At 34.6% G+C, this 24,570-nt stretch overlaps 1 protein-coding gene across 2 annotated transcripts; it reads left to right on the top strand.

The window, feature by feature from the left end:
* Positions 1-20,352: 20,352 nt before the first annotated feature.
* Positions 20,353-23,971, top strand: LOC7483537 (transcription factor bHLH68). Of its 2 annotated transcripts, XM_024596596.2 has the most exons (8): positions 20,378-20,881; positions 21,262-21,586; positions 21,801-21,872; positions 22,093-22,158; positions 22,415-22,480; positions 22,660-22,719; positions 22,880-22,924; positions 23,494-23,971. In XM_024596596.2, the coding sequence occupies exons 1-8, from the start codon at positions 20,706-20,708 to the stop codon at positions 23,620-23,622; spliced, it is 939 nt and encodes a 312-aa protein (XP_024452364.1). In that variant the 5' UTR covers positions 20,378-20,705; the 3' UTR covers positions 23,623-23,971. The 2 variants fall into 2 exon arrangements, with proteins under 2 accessions (XP_002304211.1, XP_024452364.1); XM_002304175.4 differs by lacking the exon at positions 22,880-22,924 and having other exon boundaries at positions 20,353-20,881.
* The last annotated feature ends 599 nt before the right edge of the window (positions 23,972-24,570 follow it).

The following is a 24,570-nucleotide window of genomic DNA, read 5'->3' on the forward strand; positions in this document are numbered from 1 at the left end:
ACAGAAACAATCATGTATGACGTTCATATACCTTCTATCCAATGAATGCCCCGGAAAGACAAAAGATGAAGAAATATATACCCATTAATCCTACTTTAAAGGGGTGGGGTACGAGAGACACGAAAAGAAAAATTAAATTTTAAATAATCACTAAGGGTTAATTTAACAAAAGCTAATTCCCCTTGAAAAAACATTATTTCCTGTAAGAGGGATTGCTGGTCACTGAAATAATGCAATGATTATTTTTCTCTTTTCATAAAAAAAAATCATTTAATATTTAATAATTTATTTCCATCTAAGAATAAAAAAATCATTGAAAGACTTTCAAAATTGATCAAATCCCAAACATGCCATGCAAATATATATCAAGGGGTAATCCTTCTTTTTGAATCCAAAAGATCTCCTTTTTCAATCAACCATAAAAGTTAGAGTTCAACTTATCTCTTCTTTTTGGATCAAAAAATGTTTTATTTTCCTTAATAGGTTTCAAGAGAGTGAAATCTTGCTTCAAACCTTATTTGAAACCTAAAATCCCATTTTCACTCTTAGCAAACCTTAACGACAAGAATCATGTTTAAAATAATATAATTTTGTCCAAAATAGAATCAAATGCTTGTATGTATTAAATAATGATAAATAAAGTTCATTCAGGTCATGATCCCACCCATCATGCCACTTTTTTTCTAAGATTAATCTCATGATTTTCCTAATTTATGATGATGAGGCTAGGATTTATTAACATCAGCAAATTTTATTTTAAGATGAAGAAAGGTTATTTTTTATACATCCTTCATAAATGAGATTTATCTCTTACTATCTCTCTTTGAGCCTTAAATATTTCTTGAATGGTAACCCAAACTAGGATCACCTTTCACACTAGGGCATGTTTCAAAAGATTTTAGACAATCGATGAAATTTTCCAAGCAAAAAGAAATATACAAAGAAAATGGGAATAAATGTGCAACAAAAAAGAGCTAGCAAATAATAAAATAAAAAATAAAAAAAATAAAAAAAAGTAAGAGAAAGATGAAAAACAAAAGTCTCTCCAAATCGACCCTTATGATGGTGTAAATTGCAAACCTGAAGACAAAATAACAAGGACAAAGCATAAAATATAATTAGGAGAATTGAGATTGAAATGAGATCAATTATTAAAATGACAAAGTCAAGGTGACAAGTCTAAAAAATTCTCCACACAAGATAAGTGATCTTATGTTTTTTAGCCCTTAAATATCATTTGAGCTTTATTTATAATATTTTTTTCGTAACCATTATATTACGCTATTTTAAAAACCTTTTCTTATTAAAAGAAATTTGACTTGTGCTGTTAAGTTTAAGCCTTTAAAAAGAAAAGAAAATGTCTCTTAATAAGAAATAATGGGCTCTTTATGAGATCAAATCATGGGTATCAATAAATGTGCAAGAATCAATACCATACAAAGTAATATGCCTTTTACAAGTCAAAACTCTACTTTTAGAATTCAACTTCTTTGTTCCACAACAGCCTTTCATTTGCTAGATAATTCATCCAAACCATTTATTTTTGAAAAAAAAAAAAACATTTAGGATAACCATGCTTTTGTTGTGCAATCTCAACCAACATCCTCTATTTTGTTGTATGACAAACATAAAACCCAACATTTCTTTATAGCACTTGAATGAAATGTTTTGGGTTTTCAACCAAAAAAATCTAAACGTTCAATTGACAAAAAATACTTTTAAATTTACATCCAAATGATTTCATTCCAACTATTGAACTTATATGAGAACAATCATTAAGATTTATGGCCTGGTCTTGAAACACAAAAATATGTCTATTGAAGAAAAGCATTTTATAACAAAATTCTCATTGATTGAATTTGCAAAGTTCTTGGCAAGAATTATTTTGATGGCTACTAAAAAGCTGAATACATCTAGATTTGCTAGGGGCAATTCTATTTGAAAGAATCTATGATGTAGACAATGAATGCATACCTTTTGATGACTATTGAAAAGATGATTATATTTATATCAATTTAGGGGAAATTCAATTTGAAGAAAATAATCAAATTATGATTTTCTGGACCCCGTCGTAAATTGTGAGTGGTGTCACTTATGTACAACATTGCGACGATCATCCTCTCTAGTCGAGATCTCTTTAGTGATGGAGGAAAGAAGAAGGAATTCTTGTTTCATATCAATAAAAACAGGATGGAGTTGCCACCTAGTATTTTTTGTCACTAACAGGTCTCAGAGTCTAGATAAGGGGATTGATTGTGTATAGGGAGGACATAGCATCCCTAGTACATCTTACCTAAGGTAAACTGTATTGTTTGTTTGTCTGATATAAACTAAGGTATTGTTATGTTTTCTAGTTGTTAGTTTATCTAAGGTTTAAAGTCGGTCTACCCTAATAGAGTGGTCTTAAGTTTAGCCGTTTTAAAGTCAAAACATATTTTTTACATTTTTGATACTGAGAATACGTCTTACGTATAAGTTCGTAATCCTTGATATTTGAAGAAACAAAATAAATTTTTGGTATTTTTGAAATATAGGCCAAGTTTTCATGGATTTAATAAACTACTTATTAAATCCAAAAATGCATGCAAAGATAAAAACTATTTTTCTTGAATTTTTGGTATTTTTAAAAAATGCTAAGTTATGCCGTGGTTATTTTTATTATTTATGCAAATATTGTTTTTTAGATATTTGGCCATATGCAATCAAGAAATTAAAAAAAAACCCTAAATAGATAAAGAAACAAGGCTTGATAATTTCCATGGAGCCCATTTGCCAAACAAGCTTTAACGATTTAAAAATATATAAATTTCAGTTTTGTCAAACATAGCCTTAAGACTTAAAAGCTTGCCCATTTAGCTTGGGCTGTACAACATAAACCAAACACACATGGTTATATTATAACCTATCCCATGCTTAAAAAAAACCTCGTCTATAAAATAAGAGAGGCCAACCCGAATTAATAAAAAAAAAACTAAAGAAAACAAAGCCCTACCTATGAACAGAATAAAGAACTAAAGTTATGAATTTAATAACTTAATTTTTCTAGAATTGATTTAAGTTCTATTAATTACATGCAAAAGTTTATCATAGCTAGAGATTTTTTCATACCACTATTCTAACTATGATTTGAAACAACTCTAAAAAATTGTTTCCCTAAGAAACATATGGAATTAACTTTCTTATGAGCATACTTAAACTAGGAAATAAGCACTAATCAATGATGAAATATCATCGCAAATTGAGACATGTCATTGAACACTTGAATAAAACTCAACTAGCAGTATAAATAAAATATGGATTCTAGTCACAAATATTAGAGTCATTAGAGGCTTATATGGTTGTTAATTTCAGAGCCCATGGGATTAGTCGAGGTGCGCGTAAGCTGACCCGGACATCCACGCTAATAAAAAAACATATGGATTCCAGACCTGTGGGATTAGTCGAGGTGCGCGTAAGTTGATCCAGATACTCACGTTAATAATAATAATAAAAAATAGTTTCTAACACAAATTCCAAATTTCAATCACCGTCAAATATCACTATAAAACACTTGAATTATCATCCATAATAAAGGTTTTTCAGGCATTTAAATTTATACAATGCAAGTTATTCAAGCATCAAAGCAACAACTGAGTGATTACTCAGGACAAGTTAATGACATGCATTATGGACTACGTCAAGCAGATAGTTATGAAGTTCAAAAATTGGAACCTGCTGGAAGTAATGGAGCAGAACATGTGCATGCCGGGAATCAATTCTAATAATGGCGGTGTGTGTCAGATACGCGTGTAGGGAGAAAGTTTTTTATGGCACGACACTGCATGAGCTCATGATGCTGGGAGGCACGTAACCTTGTGGATTAGCTATTCCTCGTCTTCTTCTTGTTGTTGTTAATGTTGTCCAAAATAGAAATGTATACCACCACCACCACCACCGTCATAGAGATATCAAGATAGGACACCTGTACTATAAAATCTAGAATAGAGAAAGAGTAGTTGTTGCTGATGACTTGAACGAAGAAAAAACTTTGCTGCTGCTATGAGGGGCTGCTCACTTTGCTGAAAAGAATATCTTCTGAAGGCTGAAGGTATGTGAGGAGCTGCTGAAGAGAGCTAAAGAAGATTTTTGCTGCTTATGGTGGAGGATGAAATTTACAGTGGCAGCTCAGTTACAGCTTGCTGTGGAGGATGAAGTGCTGCGGCTGAAACTGGTGGACTGCTACTGGATTGGATGATGGTTGGAAGGAGAAGCTCACGGGTGAATCAGCTAACAAATGCTGTCCTTGGTTGAAGCAGGAGCTGTAGATACTGTGCCGCTGTTTTTGGCTGAAGTAGGAACAGTTGATACTGGAGATTTATGCTGTTGCTCATGACCTTTATAGGCAAAACAAGCTTGTTCTTTTCCTCCTAATTGCTTGATCCCAAGCAACTAAAAAACTTTGGTCCCTTATTTTCCTTTTTTATACTTCTAGTCCCTATTTCCAAATATTTTTTATTTTGATTTTTCTTATTGTTTTCGTATTTTGATATTTTTTTTTTAAAAAGCAATGTGAACATTGATTCAATAAAATTGATCAATGATTTTGAAATAAGCATATTAAAACTGAACGCATCGAAAGTAAATTTTTTAAATTTTAATTCTTTTGAAAAGACACTGAAAATGCAAAAAATGACACAAATACATCAAAAATATATATTTTTTGGATTGTTTGCTATTTTTTGGATTTTTTTTCAAAAGTAAGAAAAAAAGGGTAAAAAACTGGGTTATGACAATTTCCCCCATCTTTACAATACTTACAATATAAAGTCTTGTAATGGACTTTAAAAATAAGTTTGTAAAGAAAAGATAAGGTAAGTCTTTCTTATTTGGGAGAAAATCAAGAGATGATTATCTTTATAAATGTTTCAAAACTCAATTTATTTTCTTGAAAATCAAAGGTTTTCATTTTGTTAAGAAAATTCATTAAAAGAGAGATCAACTCGAAGAAAAATTGCAATTTTGACCTTTAATAGAGCGGTCGTCTCGAAGATCTAGTCATTTTGATAGTGACAAACTTGAGGAAAATTTTGGAATTTTGACCTTTAAGAGAATGGTCATCTTAAATATTTAGTCATTTTAGAAAGTGACAAGCTCGAAGATAGAATGACCTGTGTTCGGGTGACTTGCCCGTGTTGTGAAAAATATCAAGAATTTTTAACATATGGTCTCTGTTCGGGCGACCAACCCATGGTTCGTGATCGTGTAACTTGCCTGCGATTTCTAATCAAGTGACCTGCCTATGGTGTGAAAAATATCTAGGATTTTCATGGATAGTCTTTGTTCGGGCGACCAGCCAGTGGCTTATATTCGAGTAGCCTGCCCGTGATTGATTTTCTTGGTACTTCCTGATGGCAGGGTTGACGCTTGTCATTTCCTGATCGCTAGGTTCGACTTCTTGATTGCAGGGTTAATGTTTGTTTTGACGCTTTCTGATTACAGGGTTGACATATGTCCTTTCTAATGGTAGGGTTAATTTCTCAGTGCTTCTTGATTACAGGGTTGACACCAGTTTTTCTTGATGGCAGGGTTAATTTCTTGGATTTCATGATGAGAGGGTTGAATGTGAGATTTCTGATGTAGGGTTGAATGTGAGATTTCTGATAACTGGTTTAAAATAGATTTCCCGATGACAATGTTAAAAATTAAGAATCCTAATGACAAAGTTGAATGTGGATTTCCTGATAACAGGGTCCAATAGGGGATTTTTTATAACAATTTTCAAATTTGAGATTTTTAATGACAAGATAAAGATTGAGAATTTCTAATAACAGGGTTTAAAATTGGAGATCTTGATGACATTGTTGAAATGTGGAGATTCCTGATAACAGGGTTGAAATGTGGAGATTCCTGATGACATGGCTGAAAATTTTTGGTGTTTCCTGATTGCACTTCCTAATGGTAGGGTTAATTTCTCGGTGTTTCCTGATTGCAGAGTTGACACCTGTCTTTCCTGATGGTGGGGTTAATTTTTTGGATTTCCTGATGAAAGGATTGAATGTGAGATTCCTGATGCAGGATTGAATGTCAGATTCCTGATGACAAGTTTAAAATGGATTTCCTAATGACAATGTTAAAAATTGAGAATCCTAATGACAGGGTTGAATGTGGATTTCCTAATGACAAGGTTAAATGTGGATTTTCTGATGACGGGGTTAATTTTTTGGATTTCCTGATGAAAGGGTTGAATGTGAGATTCCTGATGCAGGGTTAAATGTGAGATTCCTGATGACAAGTTTAAAATGGATTTCCTAATGACAATGTTAAAAATTGAGAATCCTAATGACAGGGTTGAATGTGGATTTCCTGATGACACGGTTGAATTAGGGATTTCCTGATAAAAGGGTCCAATGAGGGATTTTTTGATAACAATTTTCAAATTTGAGATTTCTAATGACAAGGTAAAGACTGGGAACTTCTAATAACAAGGTTTAAAATTGGAGATCCTAATGACATTGTTGAAATGTGGAGATTCCTAATGATAGGGTTGAAATGTGAAGATTCCTAATGGTATGGCTGAAAAATTTTTGGTGTTTCCTGATTGCAAGACGGACACTAGTCCTTCTAGATGACAAGGTTGGACTTCATTGAGGATTTTTTTCTGGAAAATTTCTATAAAAAACATTATGCAATGATTTAGGATTAGATGACATGCATGCATCCTTACCTGATTGGAAATATAGGCCCCCATTTCTTACCATCTCTCTATTGCTTGATGGATGAGGTTTGTAAATTCTGAGATGACTTCCCTTAGTCTTTAGACTCTTTAACTCACATGAGTTTTACCCATGTGTCTAATGTGTTTGATTGCCTCTTTGTCGCACAACCTGGACCTTTAGGCAATAAATACAGCCTTGCTCAGTTGACCATTCTTTGAGAAGTGACAAACTTTCTTAGCCATGAAATTTCCTTCTGGTTGGATTGTGCCCTCCAATTATGGTATTCTTGCACAATTTCCCACTCATTTCTATTAAAATTCAAAGTTTCATTATTAGTTATGAGTTGTTTATGACATGTTGATATGAAAGAAGTAGATGAAGAAATTGTTGGTATTATAATTGAATTACCGGTTAGTTGGTATGAATTACCGGTTAATATGAATTACCGGTTAGTATAGAAGTACCGGTTGGTTAGTATGGAATTACCGGTTGGTATGGAATTACCGGTTAGTTAATATAGAATTACCGGTTGGTTAGTATGAATTACCGGTTAGTTGGTATGAATTACCGGTTAGTATCGAAGTACCAGTTGGTTAGTATGGAATTACCGGTTAGTTAATATAGAATTACCGGTTGGTTGGTATGAATTACCGGTTAATATGAATTACCGGTTAGTATAGAAGTACCGGTTGGTTAGTATAGAATTACCGGTTGGTATGAAATTACTGGTTGTATTGGTTATTGATAGAGAATAGCCGGATATTGGGTAATTCGTATGGAATTACCAGTTGTATTGGCTATTGATGGAGAATAGCCGGATGTTGGGTAATTCGTATGGAATTACCAGGTATAGTGGCTATTGATAGAGAATAGCCGGATGTTGGGTAATTCGTATGAAATTACCGGTTGTATTGGTTAATGATGGAGAATAGCCCGATGTTGGGTAATTCATATGGAATTACCGGTTTGAGTTGGCTATTTAAGAGGGTTAGCCGGGTTTGAGATTTCATGACATTATAATATGAGGGTGTTACATTTGGTATCAGAGCCGGTTAAGGCTCAGGAGACCATCATTAACGTAAAATAATATTGTTTCAGGATGGTACGTACACGGCAAGAAGCCAGGGCTGACTCGTCACCAGCGAGGGACGAGAGTTTAGTTGAGACAAGAGATAGAGGACTAGAGGGAGATCCACTAGTAGATACGACATCTTTTGTGCCAGCTGTGTCAGTGTAATCTGGATGGAGAGAGTCATCAGGACTTCGAGATGAGTGGGGTGTATTTGATGGAGATGGGCAGGGGACTCAGCCCCCACCAACAGTAGCGCCTGCAGTAGCACCAGCAGCACCCCCTGTGGCAGCACCTCCACTATACCCAGATCCAGCTTATTTTGCGCAGTTGGTTCGTGCAGTGATGACAGAGATGTCAGGACCATTGAGTACTACCCCTAGGGATACTGTGGTCAATTTAGTTCGATGGGTAAAGAGTTTGAGGGAATTAGGCTGTGAAGCATTTATGGGAGAGGAGGATGCTGAGATAGCTGGCTGATGGTTACGAAAGATAGAGAGGTCTATGGAACAAATAGCAGTACCAGCAGAGCTTCGAGTGGATCATGCGACTCAGCTGTTATCGGACAGAGCTTAGACATGGTGGGATATTGTTAAAGAGAGACGGGCTGCTGAGACGCTTAGATGGAGGGATTTCAGGACAGAGTTTGAGAACCAGTATTATTCCCGCCAACATCGGAAGATCAAGGAACAGGAGTTCTTGGCTCTTACACAGTGAGATATGACAGTATTGGAATATGAGAGGCGGTTTCAGGACCTCTCTATGTTTGCTTCTGTTTATTTACCGACTAAGCAGCATCGGATCGAGAGACTCCGAGATGGACTCCGACAGGAGCTGAGGATGGGATTGGCTGCTTTGCAGTTTCTGACAGTGAGGGATTTTATAGTGGCCGCTCAGTCTCTAGAGGCCGTGGCAGCTGCAGGGCGGCGGGAAGGTGATGGACATAGTATTATGGGAGCAGAAAAGCGTAAAGAGCCTGCATCGTTTACAGGGAGACCTCCTTTTCCAAAAAAAGAAAAAGGAGGACATTTTGGTCAGTTTAGAAAGAAGGGAGGAAATTTTGGATCAGGGGGTACATCGAGTAGATTTGTGCAGAGCTCACACGGAGGGCGGTCACACCCACAAACTAGCTTACCAGGAGGAGTCGCAAAGGGCTCCAAGATGACTACTTATCCCCTGTGTGTGAGATGTGAGCATAGACATCCTGGAGATTGTTCGGCTACATCTGGCAGATGTTATATATGCAGACAGAAACATAGATGTAGGGATTGTCCCTATCTAAATGATGTATGTTATCATTGTGGAGAGCCTGGGCATCGTAAGAGGGAGTGTCCTCAGAGGACTATGGGGCAGGCGCAGAGACAGGGTTTTTCAGTACAGAGTCAGCAACAATCTGCGACCGTGGACAGGCCGGGTAGACCTGCCCAGTCTGGGACTAGTGCCGTTCGAGGCCGACCTCGAGTACAAGGAGGTGGAGTTCAAGGGAGAGTTTTCCGTATGACTCAAGAAGATATGCGAGCTGCCACTGATGTTGTTTCAGGTACTTTACTGTTAGAATCTCAGCTTGTATATACATTGATTGATCCTGGTGCTACCCATTCCTTTGTAGCTAGAAAATGTGAAGATAAATTGAAAGTGCAGCCTATGAGAGTGGGAAAAGGGGTAGTAATTGGTACACCTCTAGGGGAAACCGTACTTATTGAGTATGTTTACAAGGGTTGTCGGGTAAGAATAGGAGATGTTGAAATGATGGTAGATTTATTACCACTAGACTTATATGATTTTGAGATGATCTTGGGAATGGATTGGCTAGTAACTTACAGAGCCCAAATAGATTGTTTTACTAAAACGGTAACTCTTCAGGATGAGGGTGGTAGGAGGGTAGAGTTTAGAGGAGAGAGAAACATCATACCAAATAGTATAATTTCAATTGTGACGGCTAGGAAACTATTAAGAAACGGATGTACAACTTATCTTGCCTATGTAGTAGATTTGGAAAAGAAAGAAATAGAGTTGGATAAAATACCTGTAGTAAGGGAGTTTCCAGATGTATTTCCAAAGGAATTACCTGGGTTACCACCTGAGAGAGAAGTAGAAGTTGTGATAGAAACATTGCCTGGAACTACACCAGTAGCTCAGGCACCGTATCGAATGGTGCCTGCAGAATTGGTGGAATTAAAAATACAGTTGCAAGAATTGCTGGATAAAGGGTTTATTCGCCCTAGTGTTTCACCTTGAGGGGCTTCTGTGCTGTTTGTTAAAAAGAAAGATGGAACATTACGGCTTTGTATAGATTATAGACAACTCAATAAAATGACTATAAAAATTAAGTACCCCCTTCCACGAATTGATGATTTGTTTGATCAGTTAAAAGGGGCATGTGTATTTTCAAAAATAGATTTGAGGTCAGGGTATCATCAGGTGATGATAAAGGAGAAAGATATGCAGAAAACAGCTTTTAGAACTCGCTACGGGCATTATGAATTTGTGGTGAAGCCTTTTGGATTAACTAATGCCCCAGCAATATTTATGGATTTGATGAATCAGGTTTTTCGATCTTATCTGGATAAGTTTGTAGTGGTGTTTATTGATGATATACTAATATATTCTTTGTCACAAATGGAACATGCATATCATTTTAGAGAAGTGTTAGAGACCTTGAGGAGAAATAAGCTGTATGCGAAGCTGAGTAAGTGTGAATTTTGGCTAAATGAAGTGGTATTTTTGGGTCATGTGATATCGGAGAAGGGTATCAGTGTGGACCCGAAAAAGATAGAAGCAGTATTAAAATGGGAAAGACCTACGAATGTGACTGAAATTCATAGTTTCTGGGCTTAGCTGGATATTATAGAAGATTTATAGAAGGATTTTCCATAATGGCCTCTCCAATGACTCGACTAACTCGGAAGGAAGTTAAGTTTGAATGGTCAAAAGATTGTGAAGCAAGTTTCCAGGAGTTAAAATCCAGGCTAATTTCAGCCCCAGTATTGGCCTTACCAAAAAGACAGAAGGGATTTGTTGTGTATAGCAATGCTTCCAGTAAGGGTTTGGGTTGTGTACTTATGCAGCACGGAAAGGTAATCGCTTATGCATCCAGACAGTTGAAAACACATGAGGTGAACTATCCAGTACATGATTTGGAGCTGGCAGCTGTGGTGTTTGCTTCGAGGATATAGAGATATTATTTGTATGGGGTACAGGTACAGATTTTTACAGATCACAAAAGTTTAAAATATTTGATGTCACAAAAAGAATTGAATATGCGACAGACGAGATGGATGGAGTTGATCAAAGATTATGATTGTATTATTGACTATCACCCGGGAAAAGCAAATGTGGTGGCAGATGCTTTGAGTCGGAAGAATAAAGCTTTTATTGGTGGTTTACTAGTGCGAGGTGATAGAGAACTTTTGGAACTAGGTGGCCTAAATGTGCATTTGGATGTGATTTCAGGAGGAGTGTTACTAGCAACGTTAGTGCTATAATCCGATATGAGAGAAAAGATTCGAAAAGCTCAAGGTGAAGATCCCGAAGTGATGAAAGAAATGAATAATGTAAAAGTTGGCCAAGACTCTTTATTTCGAGTGTCAAATGATGGGCTCGTAGTGATGGGAAAAAGAATATATTTACCTAATGATGAAGTTTTAAAAGGTGAAGTCTTAAAAGAAGTTCATGAGTCTAAATTGGCGATCCATCCAGGGAGCACGAAAATGTATAGAGATTTGAAGGAGAGTTACTGGTGGCCAAAAATGAAGAGGGAGATAGCCGAATATGTGGCCAAGTGTGCCATATGTCAGCAGGTGAAAGTGGAGCATCAACGACCGGCTGAAGAATTACAATCTCTTTCGATTCCAGAATGGAAATGAGAGAATATCACTATGGATTTTGTATCTGGGTTACCGAAAAGCAAGAAAGGACATGATGCCATATGGGTGATCGTGGATAGGCTGACAAAGTCTTCTTTGTTTTTGCCTATGAAGATGGGGGATTCAGTTGAAAAACTAGCTCAATTATATATTAAAGAGGTGGTGAGATTGCATGGTGTACCACTTTCTATAGTATCCGATAGGGATCCTCGATTTACATCAAGGTTATGGCCGTGTATACAACGAGCTTTGGGTACCAGATTGAATCTAAGCACAGCTTTTCATCCACAGACTGATGGGCAATCTGAAAGGACAATACATATTTTAGAAGATTTGTTGCGGTCTTGTATACTAGAGTTTGGAGGTCAATGGGAGGATCACTTGTCATTAGTAGAATTTACGTATAACAATAGTTATCAATCTACTATTGGAATGACACCATATGAAGCATTGTATGGAAGGAGATGTCGAACTGCAGTATGTTGGGATGAAGTTGGGGAAAGAAAATTATTGGGACCTAAACTGGTGCAGATCACGGTTGATAAGGTGAAGGTGATAAAGGAAAGGATGAAAGAAGCTCAAGACCGGCAAAAGAGCTATGCAGATAATCGATAGAGACCACTAGAGTTTCAAATTAGAGATATGGTATTTTTAAAGGTTGCTCCATGGAAGCATGTGATTCGGTTTGGAATGAAGGGAAAATTAACACCTAGGTATATCGGGCCATATAAAATTATAGAAATAATTAGGACGGTTGCCTATCGAATACTGCTGCCACCACATTTAGATATGATACATAATGTGTTTCATGTTTCGATGTTGTGGAAAGCAGACCTGGATCCTACATGAATTTTGCCACAAATTCCAATGGAAGTGCAGGAAGATTTAACTATGGAGGTACAACCTGTTCAAATTATGGACCGAAGTATAAAGGAATTACGAAATAAAAAGGTGCCGTTAGTAAAAGTATTGCAGAGAAACTCTCAAATAGAAGAAGAAACCTGGGAGAGAGAGTCCGAAATGATGAAGAAGTATCCTGGATTATTTTATTATATAGGTATGAATTTAATTTCGAGGACGAAATTTTTTTTTAGGAGGGGAGAATGTAAAACCTCTGGGTGAAAAATTATAAATTGACTAGTTTCATGTAAAACAAAAAGAAAAAAAATTGGTAAATCCCGATCAGGTTATCAGAAAATTCTGAAATTTGCGAGGAGCCTTCTAATATGATTCCTTAGCTTGGGTTAAAATTTCATAATTTTTAGAGAAATTCGGAAATTTGACGAAAAATCACAATTTGACTAGTTTTATGTTATTGGACGTAATTTTAAATCCCACCATCAGATTGAGCTGAAATTTTATGAGGAACCTTAAAATATATTGAATAAAATCTGGTTAAAATTTTAGGATGAACGGAGCTTGGTAGTGCTATCAAAGAATAAGGACCGTCAAATGGAAGCAGAAAGACTCATTAAGGGTAAAATAGTAATTTGCCATTAAAAATAAAACAAGGCAGCCCCTTTTCTGTTATGAACTGCAGACTGGGCAGTAACAAATGTGGAAAGAAAAAAAGAAAGATAATAAGAGAAGAACGTGAGAAGTTAAGAGAAAAACAAGAAAATGTGAGAGAGAGCTTTGAAACTTGTAAGATTGAAAGGCTTAGAACATTAAATTAAGGAAGAATCAAGTGAAGGAAGATATAAGAAAGGTGAGCAGGGCTGGCCACACTAGGAGGAGAAGAAAAGTTGGGAGAACTTAGATTAGTAAGCATGAAAAGTTTAGATTCTTACTTGAATGAAGTGTTTTTGGGTTTATTTGAGTAAGTTATCAAACAATGACAATTAAATTTGATTTAATTTCTCATAATCTTGATTTTTTAAAATTAGGGTTCTTATGAGAATTTGGGGATTTTGAGAAAAATAGTAAACATGATGTAATTGAGGTAGAATAGTATAGAAATAGTGAATGTAAGTAGTAATTAAGAAAGAAATTGAATAATGTTGAAGAAAAGAACTTGTAATTAAGGATGAGGAAATATAGGAATGAGGTTTTGATTGTTTTATGTTTGAGAAATGATGTTCTTTATCTTATTTGAAGTATTCAAAATATAAATAAGTGAAGAAACATCATAAGAATGTGAAAAGAAGGAATAAATAAATGGTAGGAATAGTTCATGGGAGAATTCTTAAAGTGAGTTAAAAGAAGAAAATTGATTAAAACTATATGTTGAAAATGAGGTGACAAATGAATGAAAATTTTGGTGTAAACCCCAATTAAATAAAAGATATTACGTGCTTCAAATTTAGGCACGTAAGAGAAATGATAATGGATTAATAAAGTAGTGCAATCTGATTAATTCAGGAGTTGTACCGGGAGCAGGGCATCAGGCAGGAGGAGCTGGGCCATCACGAGCAGACGGTAAGTGATTCATCACTTTCTTTTAAAATTCAAAGTTTCATTATTAGTTATGAGTTGTTTATGACATGTTGATATGAAAGAAGTAGATGAAGAAATTGTTGGTATTATAATTGAATTACCGGTTAGTTGGTATGAATTACCGGTTAATATGAATTACCGGTTAGTATAGAAGTACCGGTTGGTTAGTATGGAATTACCGGTTGGTATGGAATTACCGGTTAGTTAATATAGAATTACCGGTTGGTTAGTATGAATTACTGGTTAGTTGGTATGAATTATCGGTTAGTATGAATTACCGGTTAGTATAGAAGTACCGGTTGGTTAATATGAATTACCGGTTAGTTTAGAAGGACCGGTTGGTTAGTATGGAATTACCGGTTGGTATGGAATTACCGGTTAGTTAATATAGAATTACTGGTTGGTTAGTATGAATTACCGGTTAGTTGGTATGAATTACCGGTTAGTATGAATTACCGGTTAGTATAGAAGTACCGGTTAGTATAGAAGTACCGGTTGGTTAGTATAGAATTACCGGTTGGTATGGAATTACTGGTTGTATTGGCTATTGATAGAGAATAGCCGGATATTGGGTAATTCGTATGGAATTACCAAGTATATTGGCTATTGATAGTGAATAGCCGGATGTTGGGTAATTCGTATGGAATTACCGGTTGTATTGGCTATTGATAGAGAATAGCCGGATGTGGGGTAATTCGTATGGAATTACCGGGTATAGTGGCTATTGATAGAGAATAGCCGGATGTTGGGTAATTCATATGGAATTACCGGTTGTATTGGCTATTGATGGAGAATAGCCGGATGTTGGGTAATTCGTATGGAATTACCGGGTATATTGGCTATTGATATAGAATAGCCGGATGTTGGGTAATTCGTATGGAATTACCGGTTTGATAGTTGGCTATTTAAGAGGGTTAGCCGAGTTTGAGGTAAAATTTGTGAATTATCAAATTAAAAATTAAGCAATGAGTGTTGATCACAGAGGTCCTATAAGTATAGGATTAATAAATTATGAATGAGTTATTAATGTTGATACATGGTAAGTTGGTGATGAAAGATAATTTGATATAATTTTGAAGACTTGTGAACATAATAGCTTTATCATCTTTAATGTGTTATCTTCCTTATTTCTTATTAATGTTATGCATACAGGTTTTTCACGAGGTGATGCGGAGCTTTAAATATGAGCTTTGTGATTTAATCTGTTTATTTTATGGAATGTAATATATTTGATTTATATGTAATTTGTATTATATGTAGATTGTAATATATGTATCCTGAATATGTTTTGCTTTTAGTACTTATACATTTAAAACATATGAGTAAGGAACTAATATTATTAAACTATTTAAAAATAAAATTAGTAATTATAATCTTGCATGTGTAGAAGATGAATGCATGTTAATGTAATAATTAGTTCAATATGAATCCTTTGAGTTTATAATTGTTTGTAGTTAATGTGTTATTTGTTGATGATGTAAGGTTGAGAAAATACAATGAAGTATAGTTATGTGAAATATTATTTGATGAGATGGGATATGATCCAGGATGGTTGGATCAAAGTGGAAGTTTTGAGTATTGTGATTGAATGAAGTCTAGTCAATAACTTGGTAACATCAGAAAACAAAGGAAACTCTGCCGAAATTTCAAAAAAAAAATCCCATAATCTTAGACATACTGTTCAATACTTGACATTAGTAAAGAAATGTTTGAGATTTCATGACATTATAATATGAGGGTGTTACAGATTTTTTCTTGTCCAAGGCATGGAATCCACTCCTATTTATAAGGGGTGGAATAGAGATATTTTATCTTTATCGGTGCCAAATCTTTACCTTTGATTTGACCTGGAAGGATCCCAACTATTGATTCAAATTTGACATCATGAATTGTCAAAATGGTTGAAAAAAGGCTGGTCGGGTTGACCACTTTGGGGTGGCATCGCGGCGGCTATAGGGCAGTTGGTCAGCAAGGTCTACTCTAGGGTGTAATACAATGTCAGACCATCATGGTGGTGTATGGGTTGCCCGATTTAATGGGGAGAAGAAGTATTAAATGCCTCTGAAAAGCAGCCACCCAAACAGTTTTTTTGAGCCAAAATAAGAAGACAATGAACAGTGACCAGACGACGCGTCGTCTGGTTCTTCTTCTTCTTCTTTTCAAACGTTGTTATTTTGGCCCTTAAATTAGGGATTTTAGCCAAAGTTTAATTTAGTCATTCATCTTCTGAATGCTTTTAATTACACCCCTGACTGGCTTTAAACTTTCAATCTTGTGCAATTTTGCCCCTGATGAACTTCAATTTCAGCCTTAGATTTTAACGCCTTTTTAACATTAGTCCTTGGTTTCAAATTTATGCAAATTGACCATTAAACTTTTAATTTTCTTCAATTTCACCCATTATTTCAATCAATTGTGTTCTCATAGTTTAACGTCTTTTGCAAATTTGACCCTTGATTTGAACCAATTGACTTTGTAAAAATTAAATTAGATCCTAAAAATTTCCAATCTTCTCTAGTAAGCCAAAATTGAGCTTCCAAACTTAATTTTTCACCAATTAAACCCCAAATAAAATTAATTTAACCTATTTAAAGTATTATTACATCTCTACACCTAATTAAATCCTTTAATTCGACCCAATTTAATTTTTAAACATGATTAAATTCTCTATTTGGCTCATGATTAAATCAAATTGATCTATTAAAAATCTAATTATGTCATGGAGCTTAATTGTTATGCAGATTCTTTCAAAAATCATTTTATTTGACCTGGAATTTGCATTGTTTCTTCAATTTTGATACAAAGGGGTACAATTAGGCTCCTAATTTCTTAAGAAAATTACAACTTGATTTTTTCTATATATTTACGATCCACCTCATTATGCTTTTGTCAAAATGCCAGTCCTCATGCTATTATTATTGATTATTGATTTTTATTTTAAAATAAAAAGGGATAAATTTTGGGGAATAACTCAGAAATGAGTTATGACACTAAAAAAAAAAAAAAACTCACCCTTACCATATCCTTTCATAGGAAAAGATATCTTAGCTATGCGTTTCTTCTAAATTTATTTTTATGCATGCCTTTAACTATCCCAATATATTTTATGAGCTTATTCACAAGTTATTTATTGATGGTGGATATTCATCAAAGTTAGTGTCGAGTCTTGAATCAGAGTTTTACAAATCAATATTTTTTTATATTTAATTAAAAGAATCATACTAGGCTTATGTCGGTTTCTAAAAATAGAAAACATGTCGACCTAACCGTTAAAATCCAAGTTTAAACAAAGCTTGTTGTTAACTTGACGAAACTCATCGACATATTTTTTTTCACTCATTTTAAAGTTAAAAACATCGTACTAGTTTTACGTTGGTCTCTAAAAACTAGGAGATTCATTGGCCTAACTATTTAAAAACCAATATTTGATCAAAATATGTTGCAAACTTGATGAAAACTCTCCCACACATTTTTTTATTTATGTTTGAAGAATAAATATTTATGTGCATATACATACGTAAAAAGGCCATAACACAATTTTATGAAATAATAATAATGCTATTGCAATGTCAACAGAAATAAAATAATATAAAAATGAAATAAAAAGCATAAGTGAATAGTGTCCATGCATGAATAGCAATATGTTCATTAAAATGCATTTTGAAAAGTAATTTTCATGCAAAATATAAATGGGAAAAAAAAGAAAAGAAAAGAAGAAGAAGGGATGGAGGACTTACCTTAGCTGATTCAAGATGAGAATAGGCTACTATGGTTTTTTTTCCGACGGTGGATACAATGGTGGTGCCTGCAGTCGAAGGTGATTTTTGTCTTATTCGGCCTATTCTCTATCTACCTATAGGTTTTCTTTGTTTTTTCTTGAGGTTATTTGTTTCCCTTTTTTTTTTTCCTTTTCTTGTTCTCCCTCTCTGCAACTTCCTAGTTGAAACTATACTCATTTATGAAAAAATAACTCTCATTTTCTTTTTTCTCTCTTGGTTTTTGTTGTTTTTAATTATATATTTTTCTTTCTCTTTTTTTCTTATTTATCCTTTACTACTCTCTAAGTCAAACTACCTTCACTTCTCATAACTCAAACTCTTTTTTATTCACTATCTTAGACTTGACATTTTCTCTCTAGCTTGGCTTCCATTGTTTCTTTGCCCCTCTATTCATAGGCAAGGATGAAGCTTTTAGAATCTTTCTTGGTGGAACAATCATGGTCGTTGGTTCCATTGGGTCAATCTTAAACATCTTCCATGGTTGTACCCTTTGGCTAGCTAAACATGCTTATACACCTATTTGGAACAATTTTTCATTGGTTTCAAAGTGTCAAAGCATGCATTTTTTTTTTGGCTAAACATGAATTACTTATACAAGGGAGGAGAATGATTTGTTTTTTTGGCATTCTTAAGAGACACAAGAGAGATAAATTCGAGGGCAAAGTCGGGCTAAAAATCATGAAAAAAAAAAGAGACAAAGTTGCAGAATATGTGAAAACACTAAAGCAATCTCGTATTGATGCATTGTATTTTTGAATTAATGCATGAAACAACGTCTTTTTTTATATATATATCAAAACTTGTCGTTTTATTTACTTATAATTTTCACATTTGCACATTGGTCCCTTAATGTTGGCGCATTTTGAATTTGGTCCTTGCCTTTTAATTTTTTTTATTTCTGCCAATTTCAATTTTTTTTTTTAATATTTCTTTCAATTTTATCTCTGATTGCATTTAAAATGGTTCCTCAATATTGGCGTATTTTTCAATTTAGTCTTTGGTTTTTCTATTTTTTATTATTTAGCTAATTTCAATTATTTTCTCAATATTTTTTTATAATTTCATCCCTAATTGTAATTTTTAAATTTTTTTTCTTTTAATTATTTTTTTTGAAAGATATTTTTTGAAATAATTTATTTATTTTTTTTATATTTTTTGAGAGGTCGGAAATTGAGTTGTAACACTAGTCTAAAATAAATTATATTTACCACATGAATCTCACACTTTGGTCTGAAACTAGGACTTATACCTTCATAATTAAATGGTAATTAAATTGATTAATATATATATATATATTGATCCATTTATAATTTTAAAAAATAATAAATTATGAATTAGTGGATAATGATTATATGAGTATTTTAGTAAGGAAAAGAAGATGACATAGGCATTCAATACTCCTAGGAAAGTTTTTCCATCATCATTGTTTTCTATTTCATATGATGAATTCACAAACTTTTTCAAGTGCTAATTTTATATTGGATACAAATTTCTTTGAGGTCAAACATGATCCTTGAGTGCAAGTTCCATTATATGTATATTTCTCCAAACTCATCACTTTATGTATACCCCTCCTATTGTCTGAAACGGCACCTGCAAATATTAATATATACATAGATTTATCTCAGTATATGTACGTATGTATGTATGTATGTATGTATGTATGTTTGTATGTATAGGAGTGTATGATAATATTCGTACACCAATTTCTATTAACTGCTGCTGGTACTCTTAATTGCTATTTTCGCAGCATCTGAACACGTTCACTTTCTGCTTATCCTATATCCTGAATATATATATATATATCAAGCCGCATTATGAATATATTCATAACTTAAATTGCAGTACTTCAATCATAATATAGTGTCCTGCCTAAAATGTAAAGCATAATGTACGTCGGGGGTGCACATTATAAGTCTCTGACCAAAATATCATTAGAAAAAGGCTGGAGCATGAGACATATCCCTAATCTTGATGAATGTATTTAATTTTCTTGGGTTCGATTATTAATGCGCAGACCAGATCATGTGTGCACAAATTCATGGAAATTTCTTCGACTGAAACAGACGCATAACTCTAACTTAGAGACCTCCAAATTCGTAGTATTGTACCCTAGCAATCTCTTTCTGCTTGGGAATGTGCAAAAAGCAACCTCATAAACACAATAAAAAGCAGCAGCTTGAGCGATATTATATATAATAGTACATATCGTATGAGGTGTGGGGCAAAAACTTTTTCCAATAAGCCTTTCGCATTGTAGTGAAATTGTTGGGTCTACATAGATTTGGTGTTTCTCTTCGCTCACCTGCATTATTGCACTTGCAAAGAGAAAGCATGATAAATATCAAATTGATAAATACTGTCATTATACCCTAATCCCACTGTAACTCTCCTATATCTATCTCCCAAGACAATTAATCGCAATGTACTACCCCAAATCAAGGGAGCTGGTACAAAACCATTAGTTTATGGATTGAAGACACTGCCCACCAGCTTTTCTTGCCCCACTTTATAATAAAGCTAAAGCAGAGGGAATAAAAAAGAATACTACATGAGTGAAAGAAGAAGGAAAGAGAAGGAGACATATGTAAAGCTCCTTAACCCCACATCTCTATAAAAATTCTTTGAGGACAAAGGCTCAAGTTTTCTTCAGCCTCATCTGAGAAAGCAAACAGGACACTCAAAGCTTTAGCAAAGGGCTTTTATGGGTGCATAAACTAGGAAATATGACAAAGTGATCAAGAAAGCGAAAAAAAAAAAAAAAAGAGCAAGGGGAAAAGTTTTAAATTTTTATGGTTCTCTATTGAAGGCATGAATTGAAGTGTGTTTTTTGCAGAGGATCATCACTGCAAAGCTAACGATGGCAGGAAACCCTAGCTGGTGGAGCATGCATCCACCTTCACAGCAACCTTCTGCTTTGTTATCATCTTCTCCATCTAGCTACCCTTCCCAATATGTACTTGGATCTTCTCCATTCCCTTTGAATTCTCTGCCTGATAACCAAGAGCTTCCACAGTCATGGAGCCAACTACTTTTGTATCTCTCTCTCTCTCTCTCTCTTTCTCTCTCTCTCTCGCCAGTTCATCTTGTTAATACGTAACATGCTACACTTAATCCATAGATTCATTTTAATTTTTATTCTACTAATCATATTTCATTTTTGTTTCACACTATCTTTCTTATCTCCCTTTTTTTGTTGTTGGATTTTTGTCCTTTCTTGTCCTAAAAGTTCAAAGCCTTTCACATATTACATGAGTTTTCAATAGATTTTTGATCTAGAAATTTGGCTCCTTAAATATCTTTATCTTGAGTGTGTCTGTTGGATTTTTCCTTGTATACAGCTAGCAGTCATGCTAATCACAGATCATCTTGACCTGGATCTTAAGCTTTCATTAATTTGGTTATTTGTTTGTCAGGGGTGGTTCGTCAGGAGATGAAGATAGGTACGGTCTGAGTCAATTTCAGCCTAAAAAGTTGGAAAATTGGGAAGACCAAATCTTAAATCCGTCTCCAAGTATTTCTTTAGATGCTGATGTAAAGCAAGAGGTTTCCCACAATAGCAACTTATATGGTCATGGGGAAGAAGACTTTCAGGCAGCTAGGCCCACAGCTTGGCCACAAGCGATGCCGGTCTCTTCCCCTAGGTCTTGCGTCACAAGTTTAAGTAGTAGTACTAGTATATTAGACTTCTCTTACAACAAGGCAGATGGGGCAAGTCAGCATCCAGATCAGTCATCTGAGGTACGATATATAGAAAACAAACTTCAGTTAATTTATTGGAGTAATTAAGCTCTCTCTTTATATATATATATATATATATATATATAGTCTCCATTTTCATAGCGTATATCTATGATCAATTGTTGAATCATATAAATTCTAGCCAGCCAGCTCTCGGTTAGTTCTTCACCTGGGTTTCTCAATTTTCTTCTGTTTTTTTCCCCTTTTCTGCTAGTGTAACAGTACAGCCACAGGTGGAGTGTGTAAGAAGGCTAGGGTTCAGCCCTCTTCAAGCCAACCTCTTAAGGTGATATGACACACAGAATCTCTCTCACTTTCTCTCGATGTGTGCGCGCCTGCCTGTCTGTGTCTGTGGGCGTCTAGTGTCTTTCTCGATTGTCTATTTCTTTGAGCATGTGTGATTCTTCTGCTATGGTTCATCTATTAAAAAAATATGATAGTTTTATCAAAAACCTAGCTAGTGCTCTATGATTTTCTAATATATATTTTTTTTACCATGGAGTCAGGTGAGGAAGGAGAAGTTAGGTGATAGAATAACAGCTCTTCACCAAATGGTTTCCCCTTTTGGAAAGGTAAATACACAATAAAACCCCCACTTCCTGATCTGCAAACTGAACAGAAAGCATTAGTTATGAACAAACAGTTTTTTTTTTTTTTTTTTGTTAAAAAACAAAAAGCAGATTTATTTATTTTTTCCTTTTAAATTTTGCACTGATCAAACTTTTCTCTCTGTTGCCCTTTATCTTTAGTCATTTGGCTCTCTCCTTTTAACATTAAAGAAGATAAAAAAGATGACATGGGGTATGATGATATGTTCCTCTTTTGCAGACTGACACAGCTTCAGTCTTGTTAGAAGCTATTGGGTATATCAGATTCCTTCAGGGTCAAATTGAGGTGATGTTTCTTCGACATCTAATATATATTCTCTGCAAGCAGCTCAGAATCAGTGAGAAGCATGCAGTCAATGTGTTCAATTAGTCCTTCTTTTTCTAATAATGTTTTAGTTATGGAAGTTATAAAATCTCTTATTCTCTCTTTCTTTTCTGTCTCCTCCACCCCCTTGATTTTTGCAGGCTCTTAGCTCCCCTTACATGGGCACTGCCTCGCCAAATATGAGGAACCAGCAACAATCTGTAAGTACTTGTATATATAACTGTTCCTCATTCCCAATGCAAGAGTACCGAGATCCTCTCTCTCTCCTTACATGCTCACGTGTGACTAGGCAAGTATGGCTAATTGTGTTTAAAAAATAACGATAGTTTAACTAACGAGGGGGGAGGATTTTCTTGTTAGGTTCAAGAAGAAAGAAATAGTGCATTTTCTGAAGACATGCGTCAGGTATCGCTTTATTGGATCCATCACCTCTATAAAAGCAACTAGGGATGGTTGGTATGCGGAAAGCATATATGCTAAAAACTAGTATTTTAGTATTCATATAATGAATAGCAATGAAAGAATAAGGTTCCTAGCTTTATGCATATATATTTATCAATTTAAGAGCATAATCTGGGACTACTTTAGGTTTACTAATTAGTTGGGAATCAAAGAAGCATTGGGAAAGATGGATAATGTTTATATATATTATTTTTCTCTTCTATGCTTTAATTTCCATTAAGCTGTTGAATGACATCGGCCTGGAAACATAAAGGAGCTCCTAACAAGAAACTTCCTTTTCTTTGTCTAGCATCATCATATATACTAAAATACGTTTTGGTCTATAGATTAGTTTACAATCATCATGATTCTTACCCTCATTATGACTCTTGATTATTGTTGTCGCCCTTGAACATTGAATTAATTAGCTACATAGTTTGAAGAGTTTGTTTACAAGAATATAGCATTAGTTAGTACCTTTGCTTATTTTTGTTAAAATTTATGTGTATATATTTATTGGATCATATTTGCAGGATAATCAAGACCAGCCAAAGGACTTGAGGAGTAGAGGACTGTGCTTGGTTCCCGTGTCCTGTACTCAGCATGTTGGAAGTGACAATGGTGCCGATTACTGGGCTCCCGCTATCGGAGGAGGGTTTTGACCGATGTAATATGATTCGAAGGCCGTTTCAAAGTTTCAGAGAATGATATAACATCATGAGCAGTCACTCTGCTGCAACATTCCAAGGCTGATTGCTCATGATGGTATGCTATTCTAATTAGAAATGGCCATTAATTGTTTCTGAACCCTCTAGCTAGCAGGTTTCACACTATCTGTCTGTTGATGTTTTCTTTGAGCTATTTTTGTAGAGCTCCTTGAAATTGAAGTTCAATTAGCATTTTCCATGCATCTCAAAATGCTTTTTCCAGGATTAGCATTCTTTCTTCTTATGTTATTGAATAGTGGAATGGCTTCTGCCCCCCTATTAAATGTAACTGCTTGTTTTCCTATTCGTTTATGTTCTCCTTTCTTATTCTCATGAAGGAATTTGGATGAAATAAGGATGTTTTACAGCTATCATTCTGAAAGGACCAAAAAGCAAAGAAATGTTATTTATATCAACAAAATAAACCAAAATAAAAGAATCAAAATAATTTATATCAACAAAGTATCAATCTTAAACTTAGGTATATAAATTAATCTATTTATTTTATTTCAAATGATCATGGACCAAATATGTTTTCGATGTGAATAAATTTTAAATCTTTCGATATCTCTTCTATCTACATCATTTTAGGTCTTCCTTTCCTCCTTATCCCCATGTACTCCTCTCTATTTTCAACTTTATCTATAAAGGGTTACATAGACGTTTAGATAGATGCGATCATGCATTTCTAATCTTTATCATTGATACAGGGATGGAAGAAATATGAAGTAGAAGTAGCTCACTCACAAAGAAACAGTTTATGTTCATCATTTTAAGGTATAAAATCGAAGAGATACGCATGTAAATAATTGACCACTCTAAATATACAAAAAGATATAAATTCACTCACCACTTTAGAGATATAAAGTTAAGGAATAAAAGTTCACCACTCACAAAAAGATA

The sequence above is a fragment of the Populus trichocarpa genome, chromosome 3 (genome assembly GCF_000002775.5).
Source record: "Populus trichocarpa isolate Nisqually-1 chromosome 3, P.trichocarpa_v4.1, whole genome shotgun sequence".
Lineage (NCBI taxonomy): Eukaryota > Viridiplantae > Streptophyta > Magnoliopsida > Malpighiales > Salicaceae > Populus > Populus trichocarpa.

Excerpts from the sequence above, each read along its gene's own strand:
- LOC7483537 (XM_024596596.2), top strand. The coding sequence starts at position 20,706 with ATGGCAGGAAACCCTAGCTGGTGGAGCATGCATCCACCTTCACAGCAA. Across the intron at positions 22,720-22,879 it reads TGAGGAACCAGCAACAATCT|GTTCAAGAAGAAAGAAATAG; the intron begins GTAAGTACTTGT and ends TTTTCTTGTTAG. Across the intron at positions 22,925-23,493 it reads TTTCTGAAGACATGCGTCAG|GATAATCAAGACCAGCCAAA; the intron begins GTATCGCTTTAT and ends TCATATTTGCAG.